Here is a 27,522-nt window from a genome sequence, read left to right on the forward strand (position 1 = left end):
CGCGCTGCTCCGCCGCCCCCGCCCCGTGCCAAGCGCTGCCACAACAGCCGCACCGGGAGCAGCCGGCATCATAAGCGGGACGCGAGCGAGCGGCTGGCACGGGACGGAGAAGGGTTCACGTTTGGGGCGTGCTGTGTTTCATTAGCGGGCGGCACAGCCCTGATCCCGGCGCGCCCCCTCAGCCCCAGCCCGGCCCCCGGCGCGCCCCCTCAGCCCCGGTGCCCGGCGGCGCAGGCGCGGTGGCGGCCGGAAGCGGCGTGTGGGCCGGCCGGGCAGCGCTCCCGCTCCGCCTGCCCGTCCTGCCGGCCCGGCGCGCCGCGGCCCCGCCGCCGGAAAGATGCTGCCCCTCTCTATCAAAGACGATGAGTACAAGCCACCCAGGCTCAACCTGCTCAGGAAGGTGTCGGGCTGGTTCAGGTGAGTAGCCCAGGGCCGGCCGGGCTGGGCGCGGCTGGCGCCGCGGCCGAGGCCCCGTGGAGGGGCTCTGCTGGCTGGTGCCGAGGCACCCTGGCCGCCCGGCGAGCGGGTCCGGCCTCCTGGCACTGTCCTGGCGGCCGGTGACCCGCGGTGTGCTCCGTACGCAGGTCTATCCTGGCGGACAAGACTTCCCGCAACCTCTTCTCCTTCCTCTGCCTCAACCTCTCCTTCGCCTTCGTGGAGCTGCTCTACGGCATCTGGAGTAACAGGTAACCGGGGCGGGGGCGCGGCGGGGCGAGCGCGGCTGCAGCGCGCAGGAAGCGGCGCGTCCCGCCCGGCCAGTGCCACGTCTCCTTTCGGCAGGGCCGGGCCTCCTGGCCCGCCGTCTGGAGGGGCCGCTCGGCAGAGCCTTGGGGGCCGCTGGAGAGCTTCCCCCGACCGGGGCCGCTCTCGTGGGCAGCGACCGGCGCCGCCGTCCCCTCTGCCGGGTCCCGGCGACGCGGCGGAGGCGCTCCGGCGGGGGGGCGCGACTCGGCGCGTTGCGGAGGAATGCTGTTTGGAGTTGCTGTTATGCTCGGTGCTTCGCTGAGGAGGAAGCTTGGCCTTGGCCCGATTTACGGGACTCCGGGGCTGTAGTTGCTGCTTGCCACAGAGGTCCTCTGTTGGCGAGTGTGGCTTCATCCGTAGGTTAATAACCTGGATATCGCTGCCTCGAACATCCTTGTCTCGAGGGAGAAACAGGATTTGACATATCCTGGTATAGCTGAGTGGTACTTTACATAGCACAAAAATTCACAAGAATGAAAAAAATGGAAGAGACTTGATTAAACTGCTACTGAAAAATCTGTAGCGAAATAAAAGAAATGCAGAATAACTTCAGCACTGGTGTACGGTATAAAGGTAGAGAACAGGCAATGGTGCTAGCAGTGCTGTCATGCTTCATTGGTGGTAGAGTGGTTGTTTTATGATGAGATTTCAGTCTCTTTTAATAGTTCAGTTTGGAGTGGACTGGTGTGGAAGTGTCATCTAAGTCCAGCAGTGTCCTCCTTACCAAAAGTTGTCGTATGAGCATAAATTACTGGAACTCTTAAAAGTCCTGAGTGAATGCAGTGGTGTGGGTTTGGAAATGGTTGCATCCTAATATTTGCAATGTTGTTCTGAATCTCTCAAATTACACTCTAAAATCCTCAACTTTGATTACAGTAATTGCTGCTGTGGCACCAGAGAGCATGCAGTGCTGTCATGGGCACAGTCTGTCTTGGCAGCATCCAGCCCATTTTGAATGTGTTTGGTTTTGGCTTTGATGTTGATTCACTTCGCAGTTTGAGGGTTATGGAATGCATAGACTGTCTGTTTGAGTATGGATTTTTTTTCCTAATAACTCAGCAGATGTAAATATTTTTCTTAGCTGTTCTGATATAAAGAACTTTGTGTTCATGTGACTTTGTTCTGATGTCTGTCTTTTAAACATAACAATCTTTTTTGGTAGTGTGACCTTAAAAAGTCCTGTATATGAGATAACTAAACTGAGAAACTTTAATGACACTCACAGAACTTTGTCACTGAAGAATATGGCATATTGGAATTCAGAAGACACTTATTTTTGTTCATACTTTAGATTAAGAATCAGGATTTACTGCATAGCCAATTAAATTATTCTTTTGTTTTTATTTCAAGTAGTTTTGGGTATCTAAGTCTAGATTTTGGTCTAGAGCAAAACAGGGTCTTAGCAATTACATCTTTAATAGAGAGGGGTAGCAGAGAATGTGATCAGAGAATGTCTTCAGTCAAAGCAGACGGGTCATGCCTTGGAAAGTGAACATGTAACAAGCAAACAAGGAACCATATAGGGAGAATAATTTTGTCATTTTGAAGACACAGTTCCATTGCTCCTCACATGAGAAATTCTCCTGAGCTTCTTTTTGCCAAATAGATTGTTTTCTCAACTCAGAAGAGAGTGTTGTCTAAACGCTTCTTGAGCTCTTTCAGGCTTGGTGATGTGACTACTTCCCTGGGGAGCTTGCTGCAGTGCTCAGCCGCCCTCTGGGTGAAACACCTTTTCCTAATGTCTAATCTAAACCTCCCCGACTCAGCTTCATGCCGTTTCCTGGAGTTCTGTCACTGGTCACGAGTTTGCTGGCTGAGAGCTTGTTTGCTTGTTTAAGGTTGAAATTTGCTACATGTGCACATTTGTTTAATTTGATGTTAAACTAAATCAGCTGTGGAAATGTCTTTATTTAGACACAGTGTGTTTGAGTACAGGGTTTCTACTAGTTTTTGTTCTGGATGATGTGTTTGGCTCTACAGGAGTTCTTGCATGTATGCCATGTTGCTGGTGGTTCACTGTATTGGTGGTCGTTGACTGAAACACTCAATCACTTTAGTAATTGCTTTGCACCCATTTTTTCTAAGGTCTTGTTACTTTACAGGTCACTTTAAAAAAGCCTCAGATGTACTGAGATTGATCTCTTACCAGGCTTCCTGCCATTTGTGCAGCTCAATGACTTGTAGCTGTACCTATGGTACAGAGCGTGGTTATGCTACGAGGTGAATTGCACGGCAGATGCAGTTTGCTGATAAATCCACGTGCCACCTGGAATTGTTAGCTTAGGTCTTGAAAGCAGCATAGCTGTATTGGTGTTGCACTTAAGGTAAGCCTTGCTTTAGTGAGATTTGCAGGTGTGAGCCCAGTGCCAGGGTAACTTGCTGCATTATTTCTGGTTCTAGAACATGTATGGGATTTTGTTAGAGTAGCAGTCCTTATACAATTCTCTTTCTCTGAAGGTTCTACAGAAAAACAAAAGAACAAAAAACCACCAAAACCCCATCATCTCAGAAAGCAGTAGCTCTCTCTGCTTAGCGATGCTTATTCCTTCCACTTCACAGTCAGTACAACTTAGGGTTACTGTTGCTAATTACCTTCTACCTGAATATTTGATGTACTTTATGGTGGGGTTTTTGCCTTACTGGATCTTCCTAACTGCTCAGAACCTAACCTAAAATGAGCTGTTTCCATAAAGATGTCGCCTGATTTTGGGGAGGAGGGAGATGTTGCCAAAACTCTTCAAGAATTCGATGGCAGATTCTATTTTGCTGCTTCATAGGCATCCAGCCTATGGGTCTTGTTTTAAGGTTTGTTCAGAACAGCTTCATCTCTCCTGCTTTGGTGGCTACAGCACCTGAGGACAATATATACCATGCCGTCATCCTTCTGCCTTAAATGTTATAGTTGTGTGTATGTATAACTCTGGATGTGTCCATAAAGTATATATATAAATATATAGAACAAGACACTTCGTCTTTCCTCTCCTTTAAACCCACTTCTTCCGCTGTTGAGTGTTTCATCTGAAACACTTAATCTTAATCTTGTAATTGTTTTCAGTAAGGCCGAAATAGTTTAGCTTTGTAATATGAAGTGGTTGGAATGAAACCGCTTTGGCTAATGAAACTTTGTATTTGACTTCAATGTCAGTATGTCTATCTTCTAGAACTTGTTAAACCAGTAATTGCTTCTTGTGCTTGAATTTCCACGAACTGAATTGTACATGTAGTTATTCTTAGATAACCGAAGAACTGGAAAAATGGAACTTTTTGGACTGTTGATTAACAAATGCTCAACAGTACTTCTCTGTCAAATGTCTTTTAAAATATGAAGCATTGTTTTTTGGTTTCAATGCACGCAGTTCCCTGCAGACTTACAGAACCTGTTCATGAGTAATTTGGTAAACTTTGGCAGCACTTGTGTGTGGTGTTAACCCCAGTTTACCTATAGCCCACAAACTGACACAAGTTCTACTGACTGGCTAACTCATGAACTAATTTAGCTTTGAACCTCTTAGCATACTGGTTCACTTTAACTGTGTTTCTCAATCAAGACTGACAAACAGTTGTGCACTGGTCTTTGAAATTAGCCACTGAAGATGTGGTGTCTCAGCCTCTGATTCCTTCAGCCTCTAGATCTGAGAGGTGTGTATCTCCTAGTCAGTGCCTTGCCACTGCTAAGGCAAAGATTCAAAGTTGAAATATGTTGATGAGAGATGTGGCTGTGGGTACATCTATTCCAGGGATTTTGGTTTGTGTCTGTGGAAACCACCTTTCACTGTCACCAAAATCATAGCTAGGAGGAATTTTTTGCCAAGCACTTTTCCAAAGTGCCTTCTCTAAAGCTGAAAAAAGCAGTTTTGGCATCATATTTCTGTGATGAAGCATGGATTTCTCCTCCGTGCTAGCAAAACCGTGCCTGAAGCTTAGAAACACAGTGTATTCTGCTAGTGTGTAAAAGATTAATGTCTGTGGAGTTTTTTTCATATTCAACATGTAGCATATGAAACATAACCCTTTTTTCCTTTTCTCTTTCAGTTTAGGTCTGATATCAGATTCTTTCCATATGTTTTTTGACTGTACTGCTCTATTGGCTGGATTAGCAGCTTCAGTTATTTCAAAATGGAGATCAAATGATGCTTTCTCATATGGGTAAGAAACTTCATGCTGTTACCTTAATGTATTATAGTAAATGCTTAGGCAGTTATTTTTCACTTACAAACAAAAGCTTTTTGCTGAACATGGGAAAACTATGTTGAAAGTGAGGGTTTTTTAAGGTGAGCTATGTAAACATCTAAGTTAATAGAAATAATAAAAATATGAAGGCATTGCTTTTGGGGAGAAGGTTTATCACTTCCAAGATCTCTCTGATCATACTAGTGGAAACAAGTTAGAGAGCAGAAAGTTGCCCTGCATTGCCATGTATTAATGACACCAGTGAAGAACAAGCAGCCACATCCTGGGTTTGTCCTCACAGTGCAGTGAGGAGCGTTACGGGGATTCCCAGGCTGCTGGTGTCCCACTGCTCCTTTGGAACAGAAAGTTAAAACTGAAAGAAGCCGAGTCTCAGTGGTGCTGCTTTGGAGATTAGAAGCCATGACTCTGGGAAGCAGCAGGATTCAGGAGCTGTGGCTGCCATTTACATAGATCCACAAGGCTGAGGTGTGTCATCCCGTACTGCCCTTGGTGGATTTGTCTGCTGCAGCTGGCATTTGGCAGGCACTTGGTTCCACTGAACATGGCAGCTGTGCCCTATAAAACAATACTGGTGGTACCATATTATTAATTGTAATACTGATTAACAGCAAATTACTTGTTACATGGGCATTCCCCATAGCATTATTGACCTGTCAGCATATAGCTTCAGCTGCCTTGCTTAAGTGTGAATCATATAGTTTGAAACTTAGAGCACTGTTTAATTTAGGTGGAAGCTCCAGTGTGCATAGAAATCAATTTGGAGAGAATCATACCATGAACTAATTGCAGTGAAAGCACGTTCTGTATTAATTACTGCTGAGCATTTAAACAGCTGGTGTTCCCTTTATCAGAGAACAGCCACACTTTATTAAGTCTGATGTTTGCTACATTGAAATTACTTATTATTCTAATCTGGCAGTTTATTATTGTCAAAATTTGATCTTTGAAATAATTAATTTCTGCTTGAAACTTTTACTGAAAATCCACCTTCTAGAGGGGAAGCAAATTAATACATGTCTGTTTGATATTGAACATAACACCAGAAAACTGTGATTAGGTTTCATGTGCTTATCTTAGTTTGTGGCTTCTAAATTACATTTATACCATAACTTTGAGTAGACATAATCTCAAATGGAACAATTTTGACATACTGAAAGATTTCTTTCATCTAGATCAGAGAATGGCTGATCTGGATCAGGCAATTTCTGTCAAAGACAACATGGTCAGTTTTATATACTAATCCATAATTTATATGCCATCTTCCATTTAGCAAATTTGTGTAATATAACTGTTTGAGAACTAGAAGATTGCACTCCAGTCTCTTAAGTTCTAATTTTCAGCATTTAAATGAAAGGGGTAATTTCTGTAATTACTTTTTTTTGTTTCTTGCAGTTATGTTCGAGCAGAAGTACTTGCTGGTTTCGTAAATGGCTTGTTTCTCATCTTTACAGCATTCTTCATTTTCTCTGAAGGTGTTGAGGTATGGGATGAAATCAATTGCATCCTTACATTCTATAATTAATATGGATAAACATTTCTGATTTTAATAGGAATAAATTGTTGAAATTAATGAATTGAAAATTTAAATTATGTTCATAATTGATTAGAAATCTGATTTGAACAGAGACTAGGGCCATCTGAAGTTGCAGTTTAATGACAGAGAAACCCAGCTTTTTCAGTTTCTGTACTAGCTTCTTAAATAGTGTATTTTGCTTATGTGTAAAGATTCTGTGAGGTGGAGCCTGTCCTTTTTTTCAGCCAGTTAAGGATGTCTTAGAAAGATCTTCACTTCTCTTTGTTAAAGAAAAAATGAGTCCAAGAAAGAAAGGCCCAAACTAGTAATTCCGAGGAGAGAAGTTAAACATAAGTAACATGCTGAGAAGTTTGACCAGCTTGTTAAAAAAAGAAGTCTGGTCTCCAAATCCTGAAGTCTGATATAAATGGCAAGTAATAATAGCTTAAAAATTTACAAGGGCTCTTTTCTTGCATTTTTTTTACATGATAGTTCAGGTAATAATTTCAAGATTGAAATTTAGACATTAAGGGCAACATCAAAGATTAAGAGTAAAACTGATAACTATCTCTAATCAGCTTGAATTAATGCTTCTACTTTTTAATGGGAAATACACTATAAATTTGTTTAGACTTCTAGTTCAGAGAAAGTCTATCGAGTTTTTCTTTTACTAACAGAGAATAGGAAAGAGTTTTTTCTACATTGATAGGCTTGTAAATATTTCAAAACCAGTTAAAACTGGGCTGAAATTGCCTATAAGCCTGGGAAAACTTCAAATCTAGAAGCAGGAGGAAAACTTACTAGAAAAATTAAAAACTGTGACAGGGTCAAGGGTAACACTGAAACATCATCCTCTTCCTGCTGATCTCAGCTCCCATGCTAAGTATTCTCCTTTGCTTGTGGTGGTCACTCTCTCTGAGTTACTTTAAAATTTTACTGTGCTAAATGTTTTATTGTCTTGCTGTTTACTGCCTGTACCTTTCATCCTTGTGGAGAGATGGTAAATGTTTTTCTCCTCTGTCTGTAGTAATTTACACTCATCAGCACTTAGCTTCAGATGCAAATTGTATTAGGTCTATGATGTCTCATTGAGAAAAATATTCCAGAGGAAGTAGGGTAAAAAAGAATTGGAAAAAAATCAATCTAGATTTGAGAATTTCTAAAAAACTGTCATAATTTGTTCTGAGTCTTCATCTCATTCCCCTCATTGCCTCACCTCTTGAAGGAGAAAGGAAGAAATGGCATTCCAGACTCGAAGAAGTCTTATAGGTGATTTAAGCAATCTACATACTGCAACAAACCTGAATGTTTTCAGATGGTGTTGAGCCACATCCCACAGCATAACCAAATCTGAGCTAGGCTCTCAGAATATTCTTCTGTACTTTCACAGCTTTAATAATAGAACTTTATTTTCAGACACTGAGAGTTGGTCTGTGCATCATCCCAAAAAGTGGAAGTCCTGAGTTATTTTTAATTATGTCTATATATATGTTATGTATGAGAATGCTCCTGTATCTAAGTAGTTTTGTGGTGCCTTGTAATAATGTAAAGGGATTGTAAAACTCTACATTTGCTTTTTGGTTTGTTTCATTTTTTTTTAGAGAGCCCTTGAGCCTCCCGATGTGCATCATGAGAGACTTCTTCCTGTTTCTATACTAGGATTCATTGTAAATCTGATAGGAATATTTGTTTTTCAGCATGGAGGTCATGGGCATTCACACAGCTCTGGTAGGATGTAACTTCAGTACTGTTTCCTTTCTTGGCAGCCTGTGTTCCAGGGCCTTATTATGTCCCAGTATTACATTTGATGTCTTCTTAATGGCAATCCTAGCAAAGTCTGTATGTGACCTATTGCTTTGTTGACTTTGGTGTTTTATTACCAGCCTTGGCATGCCACTGTTGTACTTCTCATATTAATATCCATTAAGTGGAGCACCTAGGAGTTCAGAAACTCCTTTCTGGAGTTCATGCACTCTCCTGCACTTTATTGAAAGAGATTTGCAGTGCGTCTTTTTGGACAAATTTAAGCTGGGCTTGAGCAAGGTTCTGGCTGGAAAATTTAGAAACAGTATTTGAACCAAATTTTAAGCATGAGATGATTCTGCTTCAGATGTTTCTCAACTTAACCTTTTGAGTTGAAATGCAGAATTTATTTGCCTAAATATATGTGGTAAACACTCTGGGTTTTTTTTCTGCAAAGCCTGTGGGCCTCTCTTGGGCTTTAAGCAGCAATCTAAGCTTGAGTTTTTAATCTGCAAATGACAATCAATTTCTGCTTTCTTAAAACAACTATTTTTAAAGTTCTTGTATCTAATGAAGTGTACATTTTTCAAATTGTACTAGAAGTCTAGCACAAGTCTCAGAAGTGGGAATGTATAAAAGTGCTTGACTTTTCAAACCTGGTATATTTTGTGTATCTCTATATATAAATAAAAAATATGTCTGCACAGCAGAGCTGTAGATGACAAACACCTTGTGTTAAGTTTCTTATTTAAAGCCATACCTTAAGTTGATCTAAAAGATTAATAGGTTTTGAGTAGCTAAGAAACAAATATAAGAGTACTCATCATTTATGTATTCATAAATTCACTCTGATGGTGATATTTGTTTACAGGGCATGAGCACAGCCATTCTCTGTTTAACGGTGGTCTCAGCCATGGGCACAGTCACAGAGATCATGGACACAGCCATGAACATAAACATTCCCATGGACACAGTCATGGCCATGGCCACTCTCATGGTCAGGAGTATTGTCATGGTAAGTACTGAGCTGATGACATAGACTATCGTGACTCAATCTAAATCTGCAATTAATAACTTACTGAAAAATAAAAGGAGTGTGTTGTCAGCTTGTTGTGATCATACATGGAAGTAGCTTCATTAAATGTCTAGTATGCTCTGCCACCATCATGAGTTTTGTGACCATTTTGTGTTTCACTTGCAGTAATTTCAATGTTAGTTTTTAAAGATTTTGCTTTACCTCTGGTTTTTGAGTGTGTGCTGTAATGTTGTGTGTTGTCAAAAGATGGACAGCTGTATGCTATTGCAATAGTGAAATTAGTTATCAGGTGCTCTGTTTCAGTTTTTTCATTAAAATCAATTGACAAAGTTGAGCTGTTTTGCTATTGTTCTCCATTTGTATAATTTTACAGCTCAAGGTATTAGGAAAAATCAACCAGTGAACTTTGGGTACTTATGGATTGTTCATTTTACTTGGTTTGTGATCTCACATAAGACTTTCCCCATTTTGTGTAGTTGTAATCTGTTTTAAGATGGTTATGGAAAAGATACTTGTTATGTTAGCTATGCTTAAATCTTTTCTATTAAGGCAAACAATCTGAGAAGAGACTTTCATGTTAAATGTGGTCAGTAGCCTTCACTATGGGAGAAGAGGTTGTGTAGGTAGCTCCTATTTGAAACAATGGAAATGAAAGCCTTGTGGTAATGCAGGGTTGTCAGTCCTTCCTGCCTAAGCAACAAAATTAGATCTGACGTGACTCAAAATGTGCACATTCAGAGCAGGGAATAGGGTGGGAACTGGCAGACAGGAGGTGACAAAGAGTATAAAAATATTTACTTGTCCCTTCCTTGCTATTCTTAGAAAATCAGTGTTTGTCTTCCAGTAGTTCTGGAATTTGGTTGGAAAGCAGGAGCTCCCTCCTTCTGCCTCTTCCTTGCCTTCCACCTGGCCCCCACCCTTGCAGACCAGTGAATGTAGCTATCTGTCTTGTGCAGTTTGATATTCAAAGCAGCTCTTGTGTAAATTATTGTGTATCTTCACTAGAAGCCTTTTACTATCCTTCAACAAGTTTTTCTTAAAATATCTTTCAGATTAATGCTACAGAGGCATTAATCTGCTTGGATGAGAAGATTTTTTAGTTACTTGTTCCTTCTCCAAGTCTTATTCTTGTTTTTTTAACATTACGTGTAAATGCTTGCTTAAGTGAAGGATTTCTGGTTGGTTAGCAAATTTATTTAAACCTACTCTTCTCACTTCTGTTCATGGCTTGTGTTCTTGAGGAGTCTTATTTTGCTATATACTAGCAAGGTCTTACCTCTCCATTTGTTTTAATTAAGAACAAATGTAGATATTTTATTTTCATATATAGCTATGTAGAAATCTATTATGCAAAGGGATGTTGTATTTTAAAAAATGCATTTTAAGACTTAATTGCTTCATTAAAAAGCAATAGCTTGAGTAAAAGCTGGTCATTGGGAGCAGCCTGTCTGTCCAAGACATTTCTGAAAGGGAGAGTGTAGCAGAAAGGCCACTAGAGAGACCCTTTGTCTTGGTTAACGTGTCAATAATTGCCTCCACAGATGACCATTCCCTTGAAGTAATGGCTGGATCCAGCAAACAGATTTTACAAGGTATGATGAGAATAAGTATGATGTTTTATTGGTTTTATCACAGTCTACCTGCCTGGGTCTGTCACACCTCTGTTTTAGAGGGTTCCTCTGGATAAATGCCATGTTTTTCTTAAAGGAGCTATTTAACGAAGTTCCATTTCCCCTGTAAATGGCTCTGCTGTGTCCTGTGCATGACTAGGTGTTGAGACATTGACAGAAGTCTAAATGTAGTGCACTGTCAACACAGTTTAAAAGATGCATCCCAAAAGCTAGGATTCAGCTTCTGTTATTGGTGCTGAAAAATCAATGAAAAACTAGGAAAGAGTGGTTAAAAGCAGAAACCTAAGGAGCCTAATTGCAGTATATGTTCTGTAACATGAAGATGCAGATTGATATAATTGTTAAAGAGTACCTGAGCTTAAAACTTGCATTTCATCAGGCTCTTAGAGTTGGTTTAGAGCAGATGGTAATGTATCTAAATTTCTTGAAGTACTATTGGAGTCCCTGATCTCCTGAGGATTAGTTATGGATAATTTAGATGTTGGTTTTGAACTTTGGTTGGCTGTTTGTTGGTTTTATTTTGCTTATTTTAATGTTCAGAAGTTAAAGGGAGACAATTATGAGATGTAGGAGGTAGTAATTATTTGGCATACCCAAATGTATGTAGGGTTTTCCCTTATTGGATGATCTTCTGCCTTGTTTGTAGTCCTTGAGAAGGAGCATTTGCCAGTTCTTCCAGAATTTACAGTACACTGTATTATGTATACTCAGTATTTCAGTTGAAGATATTTCAAAGTCAGTCTTTTTGTGAAACACTCATTTTAATTGAAGCATATTAAAAAGACCTGATTTTATTTTAGTTTTTCAATAGTGAGGGAAAAACCCCACCAGGTGATGCAAAGACAGTCACTATCAAGACAATCACTCACAAGCAATCACATCCCGCCCGCAGATCAGTGCCTAGGGAAGACTGAGCGTCAGCTGTTTGGGAAAGAGAACACTGGTGATAGTGGGGAGCATGGTGTTGGAGGGTATGAAAAGTCCCTCTGGTCCATTTGGATCAGCTGGCCTGGCTGTGTGCCCTCCCAGCATCTTGCCCACCCCAGCCTTCCTGCTGTGGGGTCTTGAGAAACAGAAGGCCCTGATGCAGGCTGCTGTGGAGAAACTCAGCTTTGTCCCAGCCAGAGCCAGTACAAATGCACACTTGGAGAAATCCCCAAAGAGCTGCTTTATAGTGGTGTGTTGTTTTTACAAGAGGGAATTACCTGTCTGGAGAATTGCATTCAAAAAGCTGTTTCTGAATGACTTCCAGTCACTGCCAGCAGAGAGCTCCAAAGGCTAAACTTTGACTAGCTGCAAAGTATGTGTTCCTTTGTACTTGAAGGAAGTGTTATTCTTCAGAATAAGAGCAAGGCTTCTCATGTTTGCAGTATTGTTTAGTTTTCAAAGCTATTTGTCTTGGATTTCTTTGCCAAATAACTTCTAGAAGGTGTTGCCAAATAAACATTAGCACATGTCAAAGCTTTGCAGAACTGTTTCTGTTAACAGTCTGTCCATCTTATGCAGACCTCACTACTGTAGGTATCAGGGAACATGAGTTTCTGTACTATAATAAGGGTGAGTACTGAATGAAGAAAGTCTAAGTGCAGCTGCTAATCACTGTTCAAGTTAATAGCCTTGCTATGAAATGCCCAATACTGCTAAGTGGATAACAGAATGTTAATTCTTCAAATGGCCCATATTCTACAAATACATTAAAGTCTTTGTGTATTTGACCCAAAACTGACCAATTTAAAAAGTATAGATCATATTATCTAGTTCTTGAAACTTCTTTTTGTAAAACATCTCTGAAATGCTCCATTAGCTTTAAGAATAGCAAGTTGTAATGGTGTCACTTGGTCTCTTACAGGTGTATTTCTGCACATTGTGGCAGACACGCTGGGAAGTATTGGTGTAATCATATCTGCTATACTGATGCAGAACTATGGTCTAATGATAGCAGATCCTATTTGTTCAATGCTGATAGCACTGCTTATAGGTGTAAGGTAAGTGTTGTTATCACTAGTATTTGGTAGAATTTTGGATGCTAGTTACAGCAGAAATTGCAGCTCAGAAGGGAAAAGGGTTTTGTTATGCTAATGGCTTACAACATTTGCTTTTCTTCCAAGAGTGTTGTGTTACCTCTTCTGTACAGCCATTCTGGTGAGCTCTTACATGAGCTATCTTTCTTTTCCTTTTTCTACAGCTACAACTTTCCCTCTTAAATCTGCATATTTTGTCCTTCTTTGCATAATACTACAAAAATGTCTTTCAGGTTCAAACTGTAGAAAGCTTCATCTCTGTATTTAGTACATGCTTATATAAACCAATGTACTCCAGTAAATGGAGCAGAATGGTTTCAGGGCAGCAGAGTTGAGACTGCTGGCACAGGATGTGCCCTGGTCCCTCCCAAAACAAGTCTGCTAGGTTTTAGTTTTCTTATATCATCAAGAACTGTCTTTTACTTTGCATTTGCACTATGAGATATCCTTATTTCTTTTAAGATCTGATGGAAATGCTTCACGGACTTCTGGATTTCACAGTTGTTTCTTACCACGATCACTGTGACTGTGAAGCTATTTGGATTAGACTGGTCAAGCAAATATTTCATTGAGTGATGTTATGAGGCTTTTTTGGCAGCAGTTTCAATGGTGCCATAGGGCAGTGTGCCACAACTCCAGTTACAACCTAATAACTCAACATCTTTGTCTGTTCAGCAGTGGTGAGTGTCATCTGATGAACTGCAGCTACTTCTGCTCATACCATGTATGGCATGTTTATGGCTTGTGCATGGCAGCATTCACAGGATTATTGATGTGAATCTCCCTGCTAGTCAAAGTAGGGCAGCAGGCTTCAGACACAACGCCCACAGAAATGTTTGTGCTAGAAATCACTATTAAATCACCACTTTAATAGGAACTTCAGAGATTTTGACTTCAACATTCTGTAATTTCATAAATGACAAATTATTACAAACTACTTCTAGTACTGAAATCTCAAAAAATGGGAAAGAAAATGTGCAAGTTTCCAAGGGGGGAGAAACTATTGCCGAGGTAGAGGTAATAGCTGAGTAAAAGGTTTCATACACTTTGTTTTTTAAGGGTCCAGCTTTTTGTACAGCAGGAAATACCACATGAATGACAATTCAATTCTTTTATTCCATTCATACAGTAGTTAAAATTACACTGAATTCCATAACAGAGGTGTCATAATAATGTCGTTTATAAATAGTTTTCTAGCACAGAAAGAAGGAACATTTGAGACCTATGTTCTATGCTAAAAATGCTGGAAAAGTTCACTATTTGATGTGTCTTTTGATCTTAGGCCAGACTTCAGCCTGTAACATTATTTTGTTGGTCCACAATGTTATAAACTGTTAGTAGAATAATTCTGCTATCAGTGCAGTCAGCTGCATCATAGCTGATAGAAGCAAGTCTGCATTTCTTGCCATCTGACACATCCTGGCACATCAGTGGAGCAAACACTAATTGCAGGGTTGGGTGGTTTTGTGATGGTATTTTATTTGTTTTCTAAGCAGTCCAACGGACTGAACTATTGATGGTTTTGCTTGAAATGCACTTTAGGATCATAAAGAAGATTACTATCAGTTTCAGATGCCTGTTGAGAACTTGAGTCCCTTTTTGTTGTGTTTGATTTTAGTACTCTTCATTGAGAGTTCTGGACATAAAACCACTGTTAATTTTGCCTTATTCTTCACTGTGTTGTGTTTGAAGTGTCCTTTAAGAATTAGTGCAAAAGGGTTTTCAGATTTTCCCGTAAGGTGGTCTTCTGTAACAGTAGTATGGGAGCCCAGGTCATGCTTGCTAGGATATTATAATAGTTTTGTACTTAATCTTTTAAAGTCACCTTAATCTAACCCAGAGGAGAAAAACTGCTGAAGTTCTGTGAAACTTACAATTTGAGGGGAATAACATTGCAAAAATACTTTAAATTGGTAATGGCAAGAGGTATGTCTACTTTGGGGTATGGGGGGACGGATATTTGGGTTTTGGGGTTTGTTTGGGTTTTTTAATTGTCCGTTTCCTCATGGGATACTTGTGGGTTTGAGGTGGGAAGGACTGGGATGTTCAATTTGTAGTTCAGGAGTTGCTGTCAATTTCTGTGGGCCTATTTGAAACTTTAATAAATAATTTTTGGGGTAAATTTGGCTTCAGATTAAATAATTGCATTCTGTTTCAAATGAATTTTTTTTTTTTTGTTTGTGTTCCTTTTACTGTTAAACCAACTTCGATAAGGTAAAGTGGAGTAAGAGTATGTGTGTGCCCCAACAAGCAGACCCCATTCACGTGTGTTTAAAAATCAGGATCTGTTTTGTAATCAGGATCTTTGTGGCTGTAATAAAAGAAACATAGTTTTGAGCCAGATATGCAACAGCCATTCTGATAAAGTTTTCAAAAGTCATTCAAAAGTTTTAATGGTGTTTAGGGAATTTGCCCTGATTGGAACCATATCCTCCAAGTTATTGCTTAATGGTCTGAGTTTGACTTAGAGAGTCTGCAGGGTATGAGTAGGGAGTAGGTTAGATCCAGGACTTCTGTTTCTCTGTTGTTTTGTTAGGGTGTTTTGTTGTTCTGGGGTTTTTTTTAGTTTGTTTTAGTTCGGCTCTGTTTGGGGTTTTGTTTTTGTTTTTAAATCTGTATTCTTTCTGTGATACTTTTGTATACAAAGGAGGAATAAAGGCAGAAAAGAAATCCTTATTGCCTTTTATGGAACTATGTCTGGTGAGCCAGTAGAATATCAAAGCTATTGCATGAGAATGCAGAGGAAAATCATTGCTCTTAATGCAGGATTGCTTGTGTCTTTGTGAAATAACTGTTCACTGGTTTTATATTGAGTGTTTGCTTGCTTCAGTGTTGGGCAGCTCTCTCTGGTTTATTCAAGCCTTGCCTGCTGCTATTAGTGGGTTTTCTCTGTTCAGGTTTCTGAAATGATGACCACACTTGGCAAAGAAATCACAACAATACACCAGCATAAGATGACTAAACATCTCACTGGTGCAGTGTAAAGCTGTACAGACTCCCCTTGATAACCTGTTTTGCCTTGTGCATGTGCAGAAGGGTTTAGCAGTGCTTCTTCTGAGAAGTCAGGCAGGGCTTTTAAATCATGCGGTTGAGCCTTCTTGTAGACAACATCTCTAATTAGTGCAAATTGTCAGCTGCTGACACAGTTGCTCTGTTGCTCCTGTGATCCTTGGCTAAGGGTGCTCTAGGGTGACATTCTCTGCCTAACTCCTCATGAGTTAGCTCAGAACATTCTGACTGCACAGTGAAAATCCCATGTGGGATCTGAATTTTCCTGGATGCAACCACTCATATCTGATGACTCTTCGATTACTCTGTACTATCTCATGCAAGTAAAGCATAAATAGGACATGCTTAAAATAGATGAGTCTGTTTTACCAGCATTTTAATTTTTTTTTTAACAAAAGCTTGACTGTTTCACTGTAGTTTAGGCTGACACTGTTCAAGTTTTTTCAAAAGTGTTGTCCACATAATTATATGTGCATTGAATCAATAAACAATTTCCCAAGTCTCTGAACTGCTTTTAATATTTAAAACTAAGTACTCATTTTGTTTCAACATTAGTATTCTAAGCCTTATTCTGAAATGCTGAAGCAATTTTAGTATTTCAGTCAGCTATGTGAAACTAGTCGCCACGCAAAAGCCACAACTCTGCTATAAATCAAGTTTGTCCTAAACCACTATTGGACCCACATGTTTCTAGAAAGGCACAGTAGACTAAATCTGATACTAGATTGCACAGAGCATGCAGACTGCATATTAAGTGGTCAAAGAAATGAGGCAATTTACTTCAGTCATTTAGTGAAGTTGTTTCCATGGGTTACATAATTTTTTGCATAAAATCTTGAGCTGCTTGAACAGGATATAATATGAAAGAGCTTTGGGGGAGGGTGTGCCAGTAACATTTAAGGCCTTTCATGTTTGGGGCATAGCAGTATAAAAAAATTACCTTTTCTAAATGAAGTGCTGCATTCCTTAATATTCAGAAGGAATTTTCTATAGCAAAACTCCTCCAAACTAGCATGTTTGTTGTTAGTATTATTTTAAGCCATTATTGCTAAATGTCAAGCACTACCTTTATTTACAGGGTAATGGTACCTGCCAACCTTGCTTGAAAATCAAGATACTACATTGTTGTGAGAACAAAGAATTCAAAATCTGTAAAGCAAATGTTAAACCTGTGGTCCTTGTCTTGAGCAAAGCTTGCAGTCTGATTAGAATTGCCATTGCCTAATAAAAAAATTCATTAAAGTTCTGAAACAGGCCAACAGTCTTCACACTGCAGAAATGAATGGTGGCTGGGAAAAAAAAAAAAAAACAGAATTTGGGAAAATGGCTGTAGATTTTGAGCCTTAGTATTTGAAGAATCCTGGCTGGTCTTGATCCTTAGCAATGTTTGTGATCTTCCACAAAACCTGTCACAAATACCCCCTATTTTCTGTAGTGCTGAGAGCACTGAATGAATTTCCTGCTGTGCTCTGAGTGTCTGTCTAAAGGGTTCTTTACCTGGAGTTGTTTTCAGCTTTGTAGTCCAAAGTCATGACAATGCTGGGGTCTTGCTGGCTATGTCTACAGAAACAGTGGCATAAACAGGATGGCACTGGAATGGGCATGAGTGTTATCTGAAAGCGATGCAAGTTAAATAAAAGTCTGATGCTTTCACTCTTAATTTTTAATCAATCCATGTGTAGTAGTGGCAGGCTGTATTTATCAGATTCATGTCAATAGTTAGTTAATTTTGATTTATTTGAACACCTTTCACTTCTGTAACAGTGTATGTGCAAATGTGATATGGCAGCTGTAACTATAGCTGCCTTTGCTTTTCTGGCTTTTTTAGAGGATATGTTTTTATTCCAAATCTTGCTGTGGGTTAGTTCCTCTTTCAAATTTTATTGTCTTATAAAAGAGTGTAATATTTTACTTTTAAGGCTTGTGGAATTGTCTGCTTTAATAGCAAAGCTTACAGACTGCTAATGCACGAGAATATTTTCCACTTGGTGAGAATTCAGCATTATTTGTTTTCCTCAATAGTCTTGTAGAGTAAATCAAACATGGGGGAAAGCACAGTGTAATAGTTGCTGTGGAGGCAGCCACACTGTTGTTTGGTTTTTTTTTTCACTAATGACTAAGCCAAAGAAAAGAGAAAGCTTGGTAAAAATCTCTAACTGTATTTTCAGCCAGCTTGGTTTTGTCATCTTCCCTTATTTTTCTTCAGTCACATGAAGTGGAACTGATATTTCTAGGGCCTCCTAGTGATTAAGTAATACTGGTTTTAGTTAATGTTTGAGAAAAGAGCATATTCCGTGGAGTTCTGGTTTTTAAATTAAAGGTTTTGTATTCAGTAGTATGCATGAAACAATGGAAAACATCAGGCATCATAAAACTGGATTCTGTTGTTTGGTGTATTAGTTGGGCTTACAGTAAGATACCATGTGAGCTAGTACCCCTTTGGATGCAGATGCAAGGCATCCACAGACTGCCCGTGCTCTGAACAGCATTTGTGAGGGCCTGTCACATCACTGCAGCTGTTTTTTTGGCTTTTCAGCTTTGCAAAAGGGAAACTTTGTATCTGAACAGTGGCTCTAAGATACAGAAAGAAGGTGTGACCCAGGATATGCCTCAACTTTCACTAACAGTATCAAGCCACATTCTGATTTACTCTATTCTTTGGACTTTTAAGATGTTTTTGTTTCATAGCCACTTCAGATCTACTTTACAATTAATTTCTCTTCCATCAGATAATGTACATGAGTTTTATTAGTGTAAATAAGTTGTACAAATTAGACATTTTTGTTAGCTTTCTTTTATGGTTATTCTTACGCCTAGTGGTACGTTTCAATTAAAAGGTAGACTACTATATTCTCTAATCCTTTAGTTGTTTCCCTGGGCAAAAATATTCAGCCTGTATGTGTGTGGTTTTTGAAACCTTTGGATACATATGCTAGACAGGCCTTGTTAAATTTATGGGAATGGAATCGTGTTCACTTGCATTCACTTTGCATCCTGAACCTGTCTATTGGTCTTTCAAGGTTTTTATTAAGAAACAAACCTGCATTTTAAATAGGGAGTTAAACTGAAATCAATTCATCAGTGGAGTGTGTTGGCAGCTCCAGCTCCCTTTGATGTAATGCTTGTGACATGGACATTATTTAGTGAGATGGGTCCATTAATAAGAGAACCCTTTTCTCCTAAACTTCTGTAATCCACTGTAGAATGTGACACTCCAATTAAGCTTCCTTTAGACAGATTGACAGTTAGTGCATTGCTAAATGTTTGTCTTGGTGACAGGTCTAGTTTAGGCAACTCCTGCTTGCCCCTAATTGCTTCTTCCAATTTCTGAACTGATGCCTTGGTGGCAGGGCAAACGTGGGAGGCCATGTGCTGGAGGGCACCAGGCAGTGAATTTGGCTAGAACAACCACTGTGCCTGCAAGAAGGCTTCATTTTAGGGGGTGTTTTTCCAGGGGTTCATTAGACAAGAGTCACGCAGCCTCTCCCTCCCTCCCACCCTGGCCAAGGTTTAGCCAGGGAGTGAGCTGAGCAGTCCATCAGCCAGCACTGCCCCATGTTCAAATGGAAACACTTCTAAAAATGATTAGGTCATCTGTTCACATCTGCAAACACACAGCCGGTCTGTGCCATGCTTTCCACATCACTTCGTGAGATTTTAAACAAAGGTTCTGCAGTGTCCTTTAACGACTGGTCCAGTTAATCTCTTACAAATGTTTCAGGTGTGCCTTTAACCCCATAACTCCATGTACTGCAGCTGTGATGCCAGTGCTGCACTCTGAACTAAAGCTTACAGTTTCTGCAATATATAACACTTTCAGTCCAGAATGTTAGGTGACTTGCATGCTCTTGAAATTAAATTGCTCTTTAAATTTTACTGTTGGGCTATAGATATTTGTCATCTACTTGAAAATTTTAGAATGCTCTACTGAACCAGACATGGTGCACTACTCCTAAACAAAAAAATCACCATGTTGAATACTTAGTAAGAGTATAAGCTATTAGTGGTAGCTTCAGGGCATAGGCTTACTGCTCTCCTGGTTTTATTAAAAAACAAAAAGTAATAATAATAAAAAAGGGTATTAAATGTCTTCCTAGTTTGCTGATTAAAGACCATTTGGCCAGGAGGGAACCTCTAATTGCTTCCAAATGTTTAACCCTTGAGCTTGGATGAGACCCTACACTAAGTTCACTTCCAGAATATGCCAAGTTGTCTGTTTCTGACTAAATGACACTGTTGTAGCTGGACTGTTCCACACTAATTTTGCTTTATGATTACCCCATTATTATCTTAGTTCATAAGAAAAATATGCCTTAAACCAAACACAAAAGCAAATCCAATTTCGGTTGAGTATTTTTATGGTTGCTTGTGAATGATTTGCCATTGAAGTTGGTTTTGAACTATACAGCTGCTTTGTTGTATAACTTCCAAGACACCAAGAGATTTCATCTCAAATGCCATGATTAAACCATTAATCTTTTGTGACTGGCCACCAGTTGACTCTGGAAACCGTGGGGGAGAAATAATCTTGCCTTTGATTGGACACCCATAGCAATTTTGTCAGTCCTTTTTTTTTTTCTGTACCGGGTTTTCATGGCCACTTCCTCAGCTTCTGAGGGAAGAACTAGAGAAAAATTTCTCAGCATTAAGGAATCTTAGGTTTCTCCCTGCACCTTTTGAAAATGTAATAACAGGTAATTTCATTTTTTCTTTGTAGTATTGTTCCACTTTTAAAAGAGTCCATTGGGATTTTGATGCAGCGAACTCCTCCTTCCCTGGAAAATGCCCTGCCTCAGTGCTACCAGAGGGTGAGCTCTTAAGCTGTTTTTGCTCTGACTGATCAAGCTGCTGACTGACTGAGCCTCAGCTGTGTGTATGAGGATAATTTATGATGCTTTTCCACTAAAAAGAATGATTTTATGATGTTTTGCCAGTCAAAGCTACCCTAGAATACACAAATGGAGGTACCAGTTTAATTAATAGTTTCCCAGAGTCCTAAATTGCATGTAGCTTCACCTCAGTTTGTGTTTTAAAAATCTCCTATGTTAGAAAAACAGATCCTGAAGCTATTCTTTCCCAAAGTGCTTTGTGCTTATACGTAACATTGGAAGTGTATTTATAAGAATACAAAGATTACTCTGCATTTGACCTGTTCTCCTACTTAACTTTTCTATTAGTATGCCATGAAGTGCCTTTGCAAAGTTAATATAAAGCACTTGAAGGAGTGCTGCCTTTCCTCAGAGTTACAGGCTGCAATCATCACATGGAGGGTTTGCTGAAAGTGGAAAGAGGAAAAAACAAAGGCATTGGCAGAACACATCTAAGCCCTCACAAAATTGTAAATTATATATTAATATATTTCTATTAGAGTTAGAATCTTACAAATTGTTTCATGGAAAAATTTCCACATTTGCAAAAAGGGCAGTTTTAACTGGATGCCATCTCAAATCCAGTAACTGACTTTTCTCTCATGAACACCTCTGTTTTCAGAAATGGTTTCAATATGCATACATGTACAATGTAAATGCAGCAGGGTACAAAATCACAACACATACAGAAAATCACCACACAGACACAAACCCATATGTTTCAACTTCCTTACAATAACTGAGATAGTAATAAAAAATTTTGGTAAAAGATGACAAAATGCACAGTGAACTTGAGCTAAAAGAATGCATTGGCTTTTATAATACTTTCTGTAAAAAACCATAGTATAGAAAATATTTTTCTGAAATACACTTTCTAAAATTTGCCTCTTGTTTTAGGTGCAGCAGTTGCAAGGAGTCTACAGTTTACATGATCCACATTTCTGGACCCTCTGTACTGATGTTTACATAGGGACTTTGAAGTTACTAGTAGCTCCTGATGCTGATGGGAGGTGGATTCTAAGCCAGACTCACAATATTTTTACTCAGGTATGTCTTATCAGTGGAAATCACATCTCAAAGTATAAATAGCTTGATGTGACATTGTAATTCTTATCAAGAAAGGTTAAATATTTCTGAGTTTGGTATCTGTTTTGAAAAGCCTCCCTGCTCCAGCTGTATAGAACAATTTCAAAATACTCAGTTGTATAGATGGAATTTGTGTACCTCTCTGCATTAGTTTTTCATGCCACTTTATGGAAATAACAGATATAATTGTCTCAGGTGTATCAAATGGGATTGATCTATCTTGACCTATAAGGAACTGAGAAAACAGATGAGGCTTCTCTTAAGATAGAGTTTCTCACCACAACTGGACCTACTCCCAGGGTTTTCACTGCATTGGCAGCTTGTACATGTGATGGCTTTCTGGATATGTTCATAATGTAGAAATGGTTTGAACAACAAGTCCCATGTTATGCTCTTGTGCTTAGCTCCATTTTAAACTGACAGTTCTTCAAGCAGTTTGCTTTTCAGGAAGTTAAACTGGCACAAAAGAAAGTAAGAATTGCTTTTGTGCAGCTTCACATGTGGCAGTTATTTAGGATGAATCAGAAGAGGTAATGCAGCAAAGCTAATGTTAATACATCATTATGTGTGTGCACTTGACTGTGGGAAGAACTCCTTACTCATCTGGTGTTCTCTGAGTGATGTGCTAAATGTGGAGGTGAATTACAGAAAAATAAGTTGTTTAGGTTTTTTGCTAAGTCAATTACTGATGTGGGCTGATGTTCAGGACAGGAAACTGCTTTGGCTTTACAGCATTTTTAACCCTTCTTCCCTTTTCCACAGGCAGGAGTAAGGCAGCTTTACATACAGATTGATGTTGCAGCCATGTAGTCAGTTTCTGGAATGGTGCTGTTGGACCAAAGTTTTCAGTACTGTACTGGTGTAGCAACACTTCTAGAGACAGAGCCTGCCTCCACCACGTCTGGAATTGACTGAATAGATTTCTGCCCTTGGGCTACGGAGGAAGTTCACTTCTAAGGAGTAAATATGGAATGAATGTTATGGACTTTGGGTCTTGTTTTTTTTGGGGCCCCTAAACTCGTAAGTTTTTGAGGGTTTTTTTACTTAATAAGATTGTGGTACTGGAAACCCTGTCATGTCTTCAGTAAAGCTGCTGAAACCACTGCTCATTCCCATAAAACCAGTGTTATCGGCAATTGGAAACTTGTTTTGTAGACAATGTCACAATGGCTGACATGCTTCAATATAATTGTATGTTTGTACAATTGTTTGTACTTTGCAAACTTAATGAACCAAACCATATTGGGTTTTCAAAGTGCCTTTTATATCAGGAGAGCTATTTGCCAGCATAAATATGGAGCATCAAAGGGTTTTACTACTTTTACAAATAATCTTGTATGCAGTCTGATTATTTACTAGTGATGTATGCGGGGGGGTTGTGTACTTACCTAACTGTAGTTGTTAGACTTCCATTATATTTGCATCTTACCAGACAGAAAAATTCTAAATGTAAAAGACAAAGCTGTTGTGAAGAGACTTGCTTCTGAGACAAGCTGGGTATTTTGTTGCATGTCTTGTGAAAATTATTTTAGGCCAAATATTAGATTTAACTCCAATTCTTAGTCTCTTCATGCTGTTGAGAGTAATGAGACATTATATGATGTTGCTCATGTTCAGTCATTTAAACAATGGGCAGTTGAAGGAAGATGCTGGTGATGGAAGCAATGCTTGAAGTTTTTTATTTTCCAGATCATGTGGTGGAAAAAAACTAAATCCTGAAATTGTGGAAGCTGTAGTCTCCTTGATTTTAATAGGTTGTTATAATTTTATTAAAGTGATGAAGTTCAAATTTTGCCTTTCCAAATATGGAGAATAATTGTTTCTGGCAGTTATACAGAAAATGGAAATAAGGACCACTTTTCATGCTGTTTTAGCTTATGCTTTTCCCAGGCTGACAAATCCTACATCTTTGGTTATTTTACTGCAGCCTTGTATGTTTTCATAGGGGAGAAAATTCTCAGCGCAGTAAGGGTTGTTAGATTGGGTTTTTCTTTCCAAGAAACATTCTTCTGTCATAGATTTTCTAGCATTTGTAATCATTTTACTCAGATATCTGAGTGTCACTTTCAAAAGCAATCTGCTATGTTTGGTATTACAGATGATAGTTCCACTGTGCTGTAGTAATTCACTTAATAATGGAAGACTTTTTAAGAGGACATTTTACAAACAGAACATGGTGAAGTAAAAAGCAATACAGGCATTTTTCTGAGAAATCATAGCTGCCACTGCTTGGTATGGATTTTATTTGGGTGCCTGTCAGAGGTAATACTAAAATCAAGGCCCTGAGAAGCTTACAATGTCTGTGTAGTAAGTACTAGGCACTATGAAATTACTGAAGATTGACTTGCAGAAATGGCTTGCTTGCCACTGATATTGTTGAATCCATCACAGATATGAAGTTTCTTGCATTCATTCTGTTTTTCCTATATAGCAGCTGATTTCTTTTTATGTGAAAACACAACACTTGCTAAATTTGATGGTGGTTCCTGAATTTTCCAGTTGAGATACTGAAACATGAATGTTGACTTTGTCCAGATCCTGGGGGTGTACTCTTGTGCTTAGAACTGGAAACTGGGTGTAAAAAAATGGCAGTACAAAGCCACCTATTATATTTGTTTTAATCTTTGCTGTCTCTTCCAGTCTTCAGATCCTTCCATTGCCATCTGTGATCCTTTTGCTCTCCCTGGGGACGCAGGCGCAGAGTGCCCTCCCAGCAGGCTGCAAGTTCCACATCTCTTTCCTGGCCTCCTGCCTGGCACTCTGTCTGTCAGGCTCTCTCCCTGTCCCACCTGGCAGATGCTGTGCCAGGCCCAGAGTTCCTGACTGGAAGATGGAAGTTACACAGCGCAGGGTGGGGTGTAGGAATCTGTTGAGCAGGTTGGAGTGCTGCAGTTTAAGATCCTCTGTGCATGTATGTTCACAGAGAAGGTGGTGAAAATCCAGTTGTGATTATAGGGTGGAGGTACTGTTTTGTAGTTTGGCACATATAGACTACTGCTTGCTGGCTGCCAGCAGGACTTCCTCATTTTTTAAGAGTTACTATTACTGCTATTTGAGGCTAGAGAAGATCAACTGATATCACTTTAAAGGCAAGCACCAGACAGGTTCATTGCAACTGTGTCGTGATCCAAGAGCAGGCTTTGGTTGAAGTCATCTTTACACCAGCATGTTTCAGGACTGACTGTTCCCGGACTTGTTGAAATGCTGTAGTGCTGCCCAAGTTGCTGAGCTTGGCCACTATTTTAGCTTCTTAATGAAAAGACAACTGCTACTATTTGTTTCCAAGTGAAAACCTGGCAGAGTGGCTGTTTGTTTGATGGTGTTCTCTTAAAGGTACATCTACCAAATTTCTAATATGGGACATGGAATGAAAAAGCCTATAAACCTGTTAAAATTACACAACGATTTTAATAACTTTTGATAATTGTTTCTGCTTATTATGATTTAGCTGATTGTTGGAAGCATATGTTCAAGTCTGAGTTTTCTAGCCAAGCAAGACAGCACTTCATTATTTATAGTAAGAAATATATCATTTGTTTGTCAAATGTAATTGGGGATAGTGTAGGGAAGTCAGATTCAAAACAGACTTTAGCCTTTTTAGGCTTTCTGAAAAAGGATAAGCATCACAAAATTCTACAAACACAGTGTATGACACGTTCAGTCAGTAACTGCAGTCACATGTAGTATGTCAGTAAACAAGGGACATCTGATTTTTTTTCACCTAAGGGGATACTTGCTCAGGTTTTAGAAGAGTATAAACCAGGCAGTTGAAAGCAAAAGCTCAGCTTTCTTGACCCTGAGAGCCAAAGCACCATTATTTGTGTTTTGCTAATTACTTAACACTGGTTGCTTATGTAACACTTTGCTATTGACACTTTATTGGAGATGAAAGGCAGGATTTAAACAAAGACTTGTGTGAATGACTGGCCTCCAGAGATGGGTGAATGGCTGCAGATCACGTGCTAAAACTCAGCTTCCTGGTATCCACTTCTGAATTTTGAATCGTTTTCAAAGTGTGGTTTTCTCATGTTTTCATGAAGCTGATATTTACTATGGTCTTTGTGGGTTATTTTTTTCTGTGACTGAAACCGGTAACTTAAAACCCTATTGTTCCAAAGACCAAGCCTGCAGACTGTATGATTTTTACCACACCTACAGCAAAAAAAAAGAAGATAAAACAAATGTTACAGAGTGTCTGTATTAAAATGTCTCAATGTTTTTTGGGCTAAACAACTGTGGAAGAAAACTTCTCTTATGAATATGCACAGTAAGGACTGGTCCTTTAAAGGCTAATCTGGTAAGTATACAGCTCTGGATAGACTGGCTCCTTTCATCAGGAGGGCCCCTACAGAGAGCTGAGTTACTGGTGTGATTTGCTAAGCTAGGATGGAAATAAATAAACTACTTTGCTTTTTATGTAATAATTCCTACTAAAGCAAAAATTTCAGTTGCATCATTAGTAAAAACTGCTGACACTACTTTTACACAAAAATTGAAGCTGCTACTACTAATACAATGGATCTTAGTGACTTACCATTCTTAATTTACTTTTTTTTTAAAGATGTAAAGCTGGGTTTAAAGGTGAAGGAAAATTAATGGTTTTGCTTTTCAACTGTTGTAAGTGAACCTGCTCTGGGAGTGTAAACAAGATACAAGAGGAAAGAATCTGCTGGTGAACTGCAGTTTTCCATCTTCTGCCCATAGTGTGCAAACAAATTGTAAAGTCCATGGCTTTTCTTTCACAGTGCAGATTGCAGTTGCATAGTGCAGATTTTCAGTTGCATACTTTTATAAAATGCAAACTCTTACGAGACTGTTTCTTCATGACACAAAGTCTTTAAATACCAGTTCAAAGCCACAATTTTAGTTAATAATTAAACCCTGTCCTGTTTTCTCCAGTAGCCATTAGATTGCTATGATTCTTGATTATTCCACTCCTTTAAGCAGAATTTTTTTTTTTAAAATAATCTCTCTGATCCTCAATACTGACTCAGTAGTTAAATCCTCTTTTACACTTCTGTGAAAATCCTTACCTGCAGGTTGCTGAGGCTCCCTTTTGGATTTGTCCCCCATTCAGGCTTTGTTGCAATGCCCATCCCTGTGGGCACTTCCTTGGCCAGACACTGCTATAATGTGAAGAGATGCCAGCCATGCTGGGCCTGGCATGCAAAGTGAGTCTTGCTGTGTGCAAATACTGCTCAACCTACTTGTCTGTTTCAGTGAGCCACAAAAGGTTCCTGCCTGTGTGGTAATTTGGCTGAAATGATGTGTAAAAAGAGCTGGGTATTTCACTTTCCATGTGCATTAGAGCCTCTCACATGTATGCTGGGATCTTGTACAAGAGTTAAGTGAATCACTACAGTATCTTGGCTGAAGTGTGACATAATGTGAATGAAGCAATTGCCAAAATCATTCCTGGTAGCATACAGCATATTGCTTGCCTTTACCTTTGAATTACAGGTATTACTCTTAGCAGTGAGCTTCAGTTCAATAGCAAAGTGTGTCAAAGTACCTGTGAAGAAATATGCCAGGTAACACAAGGCAGCTCACTAAAATTCTGAAGACTATGTATGATTTTGTTCTGGAATGCTAATGTTAGTAGCTTAGCCACGGCTTGTCCCAAGTGCAATATTAAGAAATTTTTAATGTAATCTTTTCTACTTGAATACAGTCTATATAA

At 39.3% G+C, this 27,522-nt stretch overlaps 1 protein-coding gene across 2 annotated transcripts; it reads left to right on the top strand.

The window, feature by feature from the left end:
* The first annotated feature begins 294 nt into the window (after positions 1 to 294).
* Positions 295 to 27,499, top strand: SLC30A7 (solute carrier family 30 member 7). 2 transcript variants are annotated; one of them, XR_014616384.1, is made up of 12 exons: positions 295 to 417; positions 585 to 686; positions 4,777 to 4,890; positions 6,328 to 6,415; positions 8,050 to 8,176; positions 9,063 to 9,206; positions 10,769 to 10,819; positions 12,708 to 12,843; positions 20,606 to 20,696; positions 21,654 to 21,803; positions 22,605 to 22,802; positions 24,483 to 27,499. XR_014616384.1 is itself a non-coding variant. In XM_084211424.1 (11 exons), the coding sequence occupies exons 1-11, from the start codon at positions 338 to 340 to the stop codon at positions 22,650 to 22,652; spliced, it is 1,131 nt and encodes a 376-aa protein (XP_084067550.1). In that variant the 5' UTR covers positions 295 to 337; the 3' UTR covers positions 22,653 to 27,499. The 2 variants fall into 2 exon arrangements, 1 of the variants encoding a protein (XP_084067550.1); XM_084211424.1 differs by having other exon boundaries at positions 22,605 to 27,499.
* The last annotated feature ends 23 nt before the right edge of the window (positions 27,500 to 27,522 follow it).

The sequence above is a fragment of the Fringilla coelebs genome (assembly GCF_963513975.1).
Source record: "Fringilla coelebs genome assembly, chromosome: 9".
Taxonomy (NCBI): domain Eukaryota; kingdom Metazoa; phylum Chordata; class Aves; order Passeriformes; family Fringillidae; genus Fringilla; species Fringilla coelebs.

Coding starts and splice junctions, on each gene's coding strand:
- SLC30A7 (XM_084211424.1), top strand. CDS start 338: ATGCTGCCCCTCTCTATCAAAGACGATGAGTACAAGCCACCCAGGCTC. Junction 8,177..9,062: donor TGGGCATTCACACAGCTCTG/GTAGGATGTAAC, acceptor ATTTGTTTACAG/GGCATGAGCACAGCCATTCT. Junction 21,804..22,604: donor CTCACAATATTTTTACTCAG/GTATGTCTTATC, acceptor CCTTTTCCACAG/GCAGGAGTAAGGCAGCTTTA.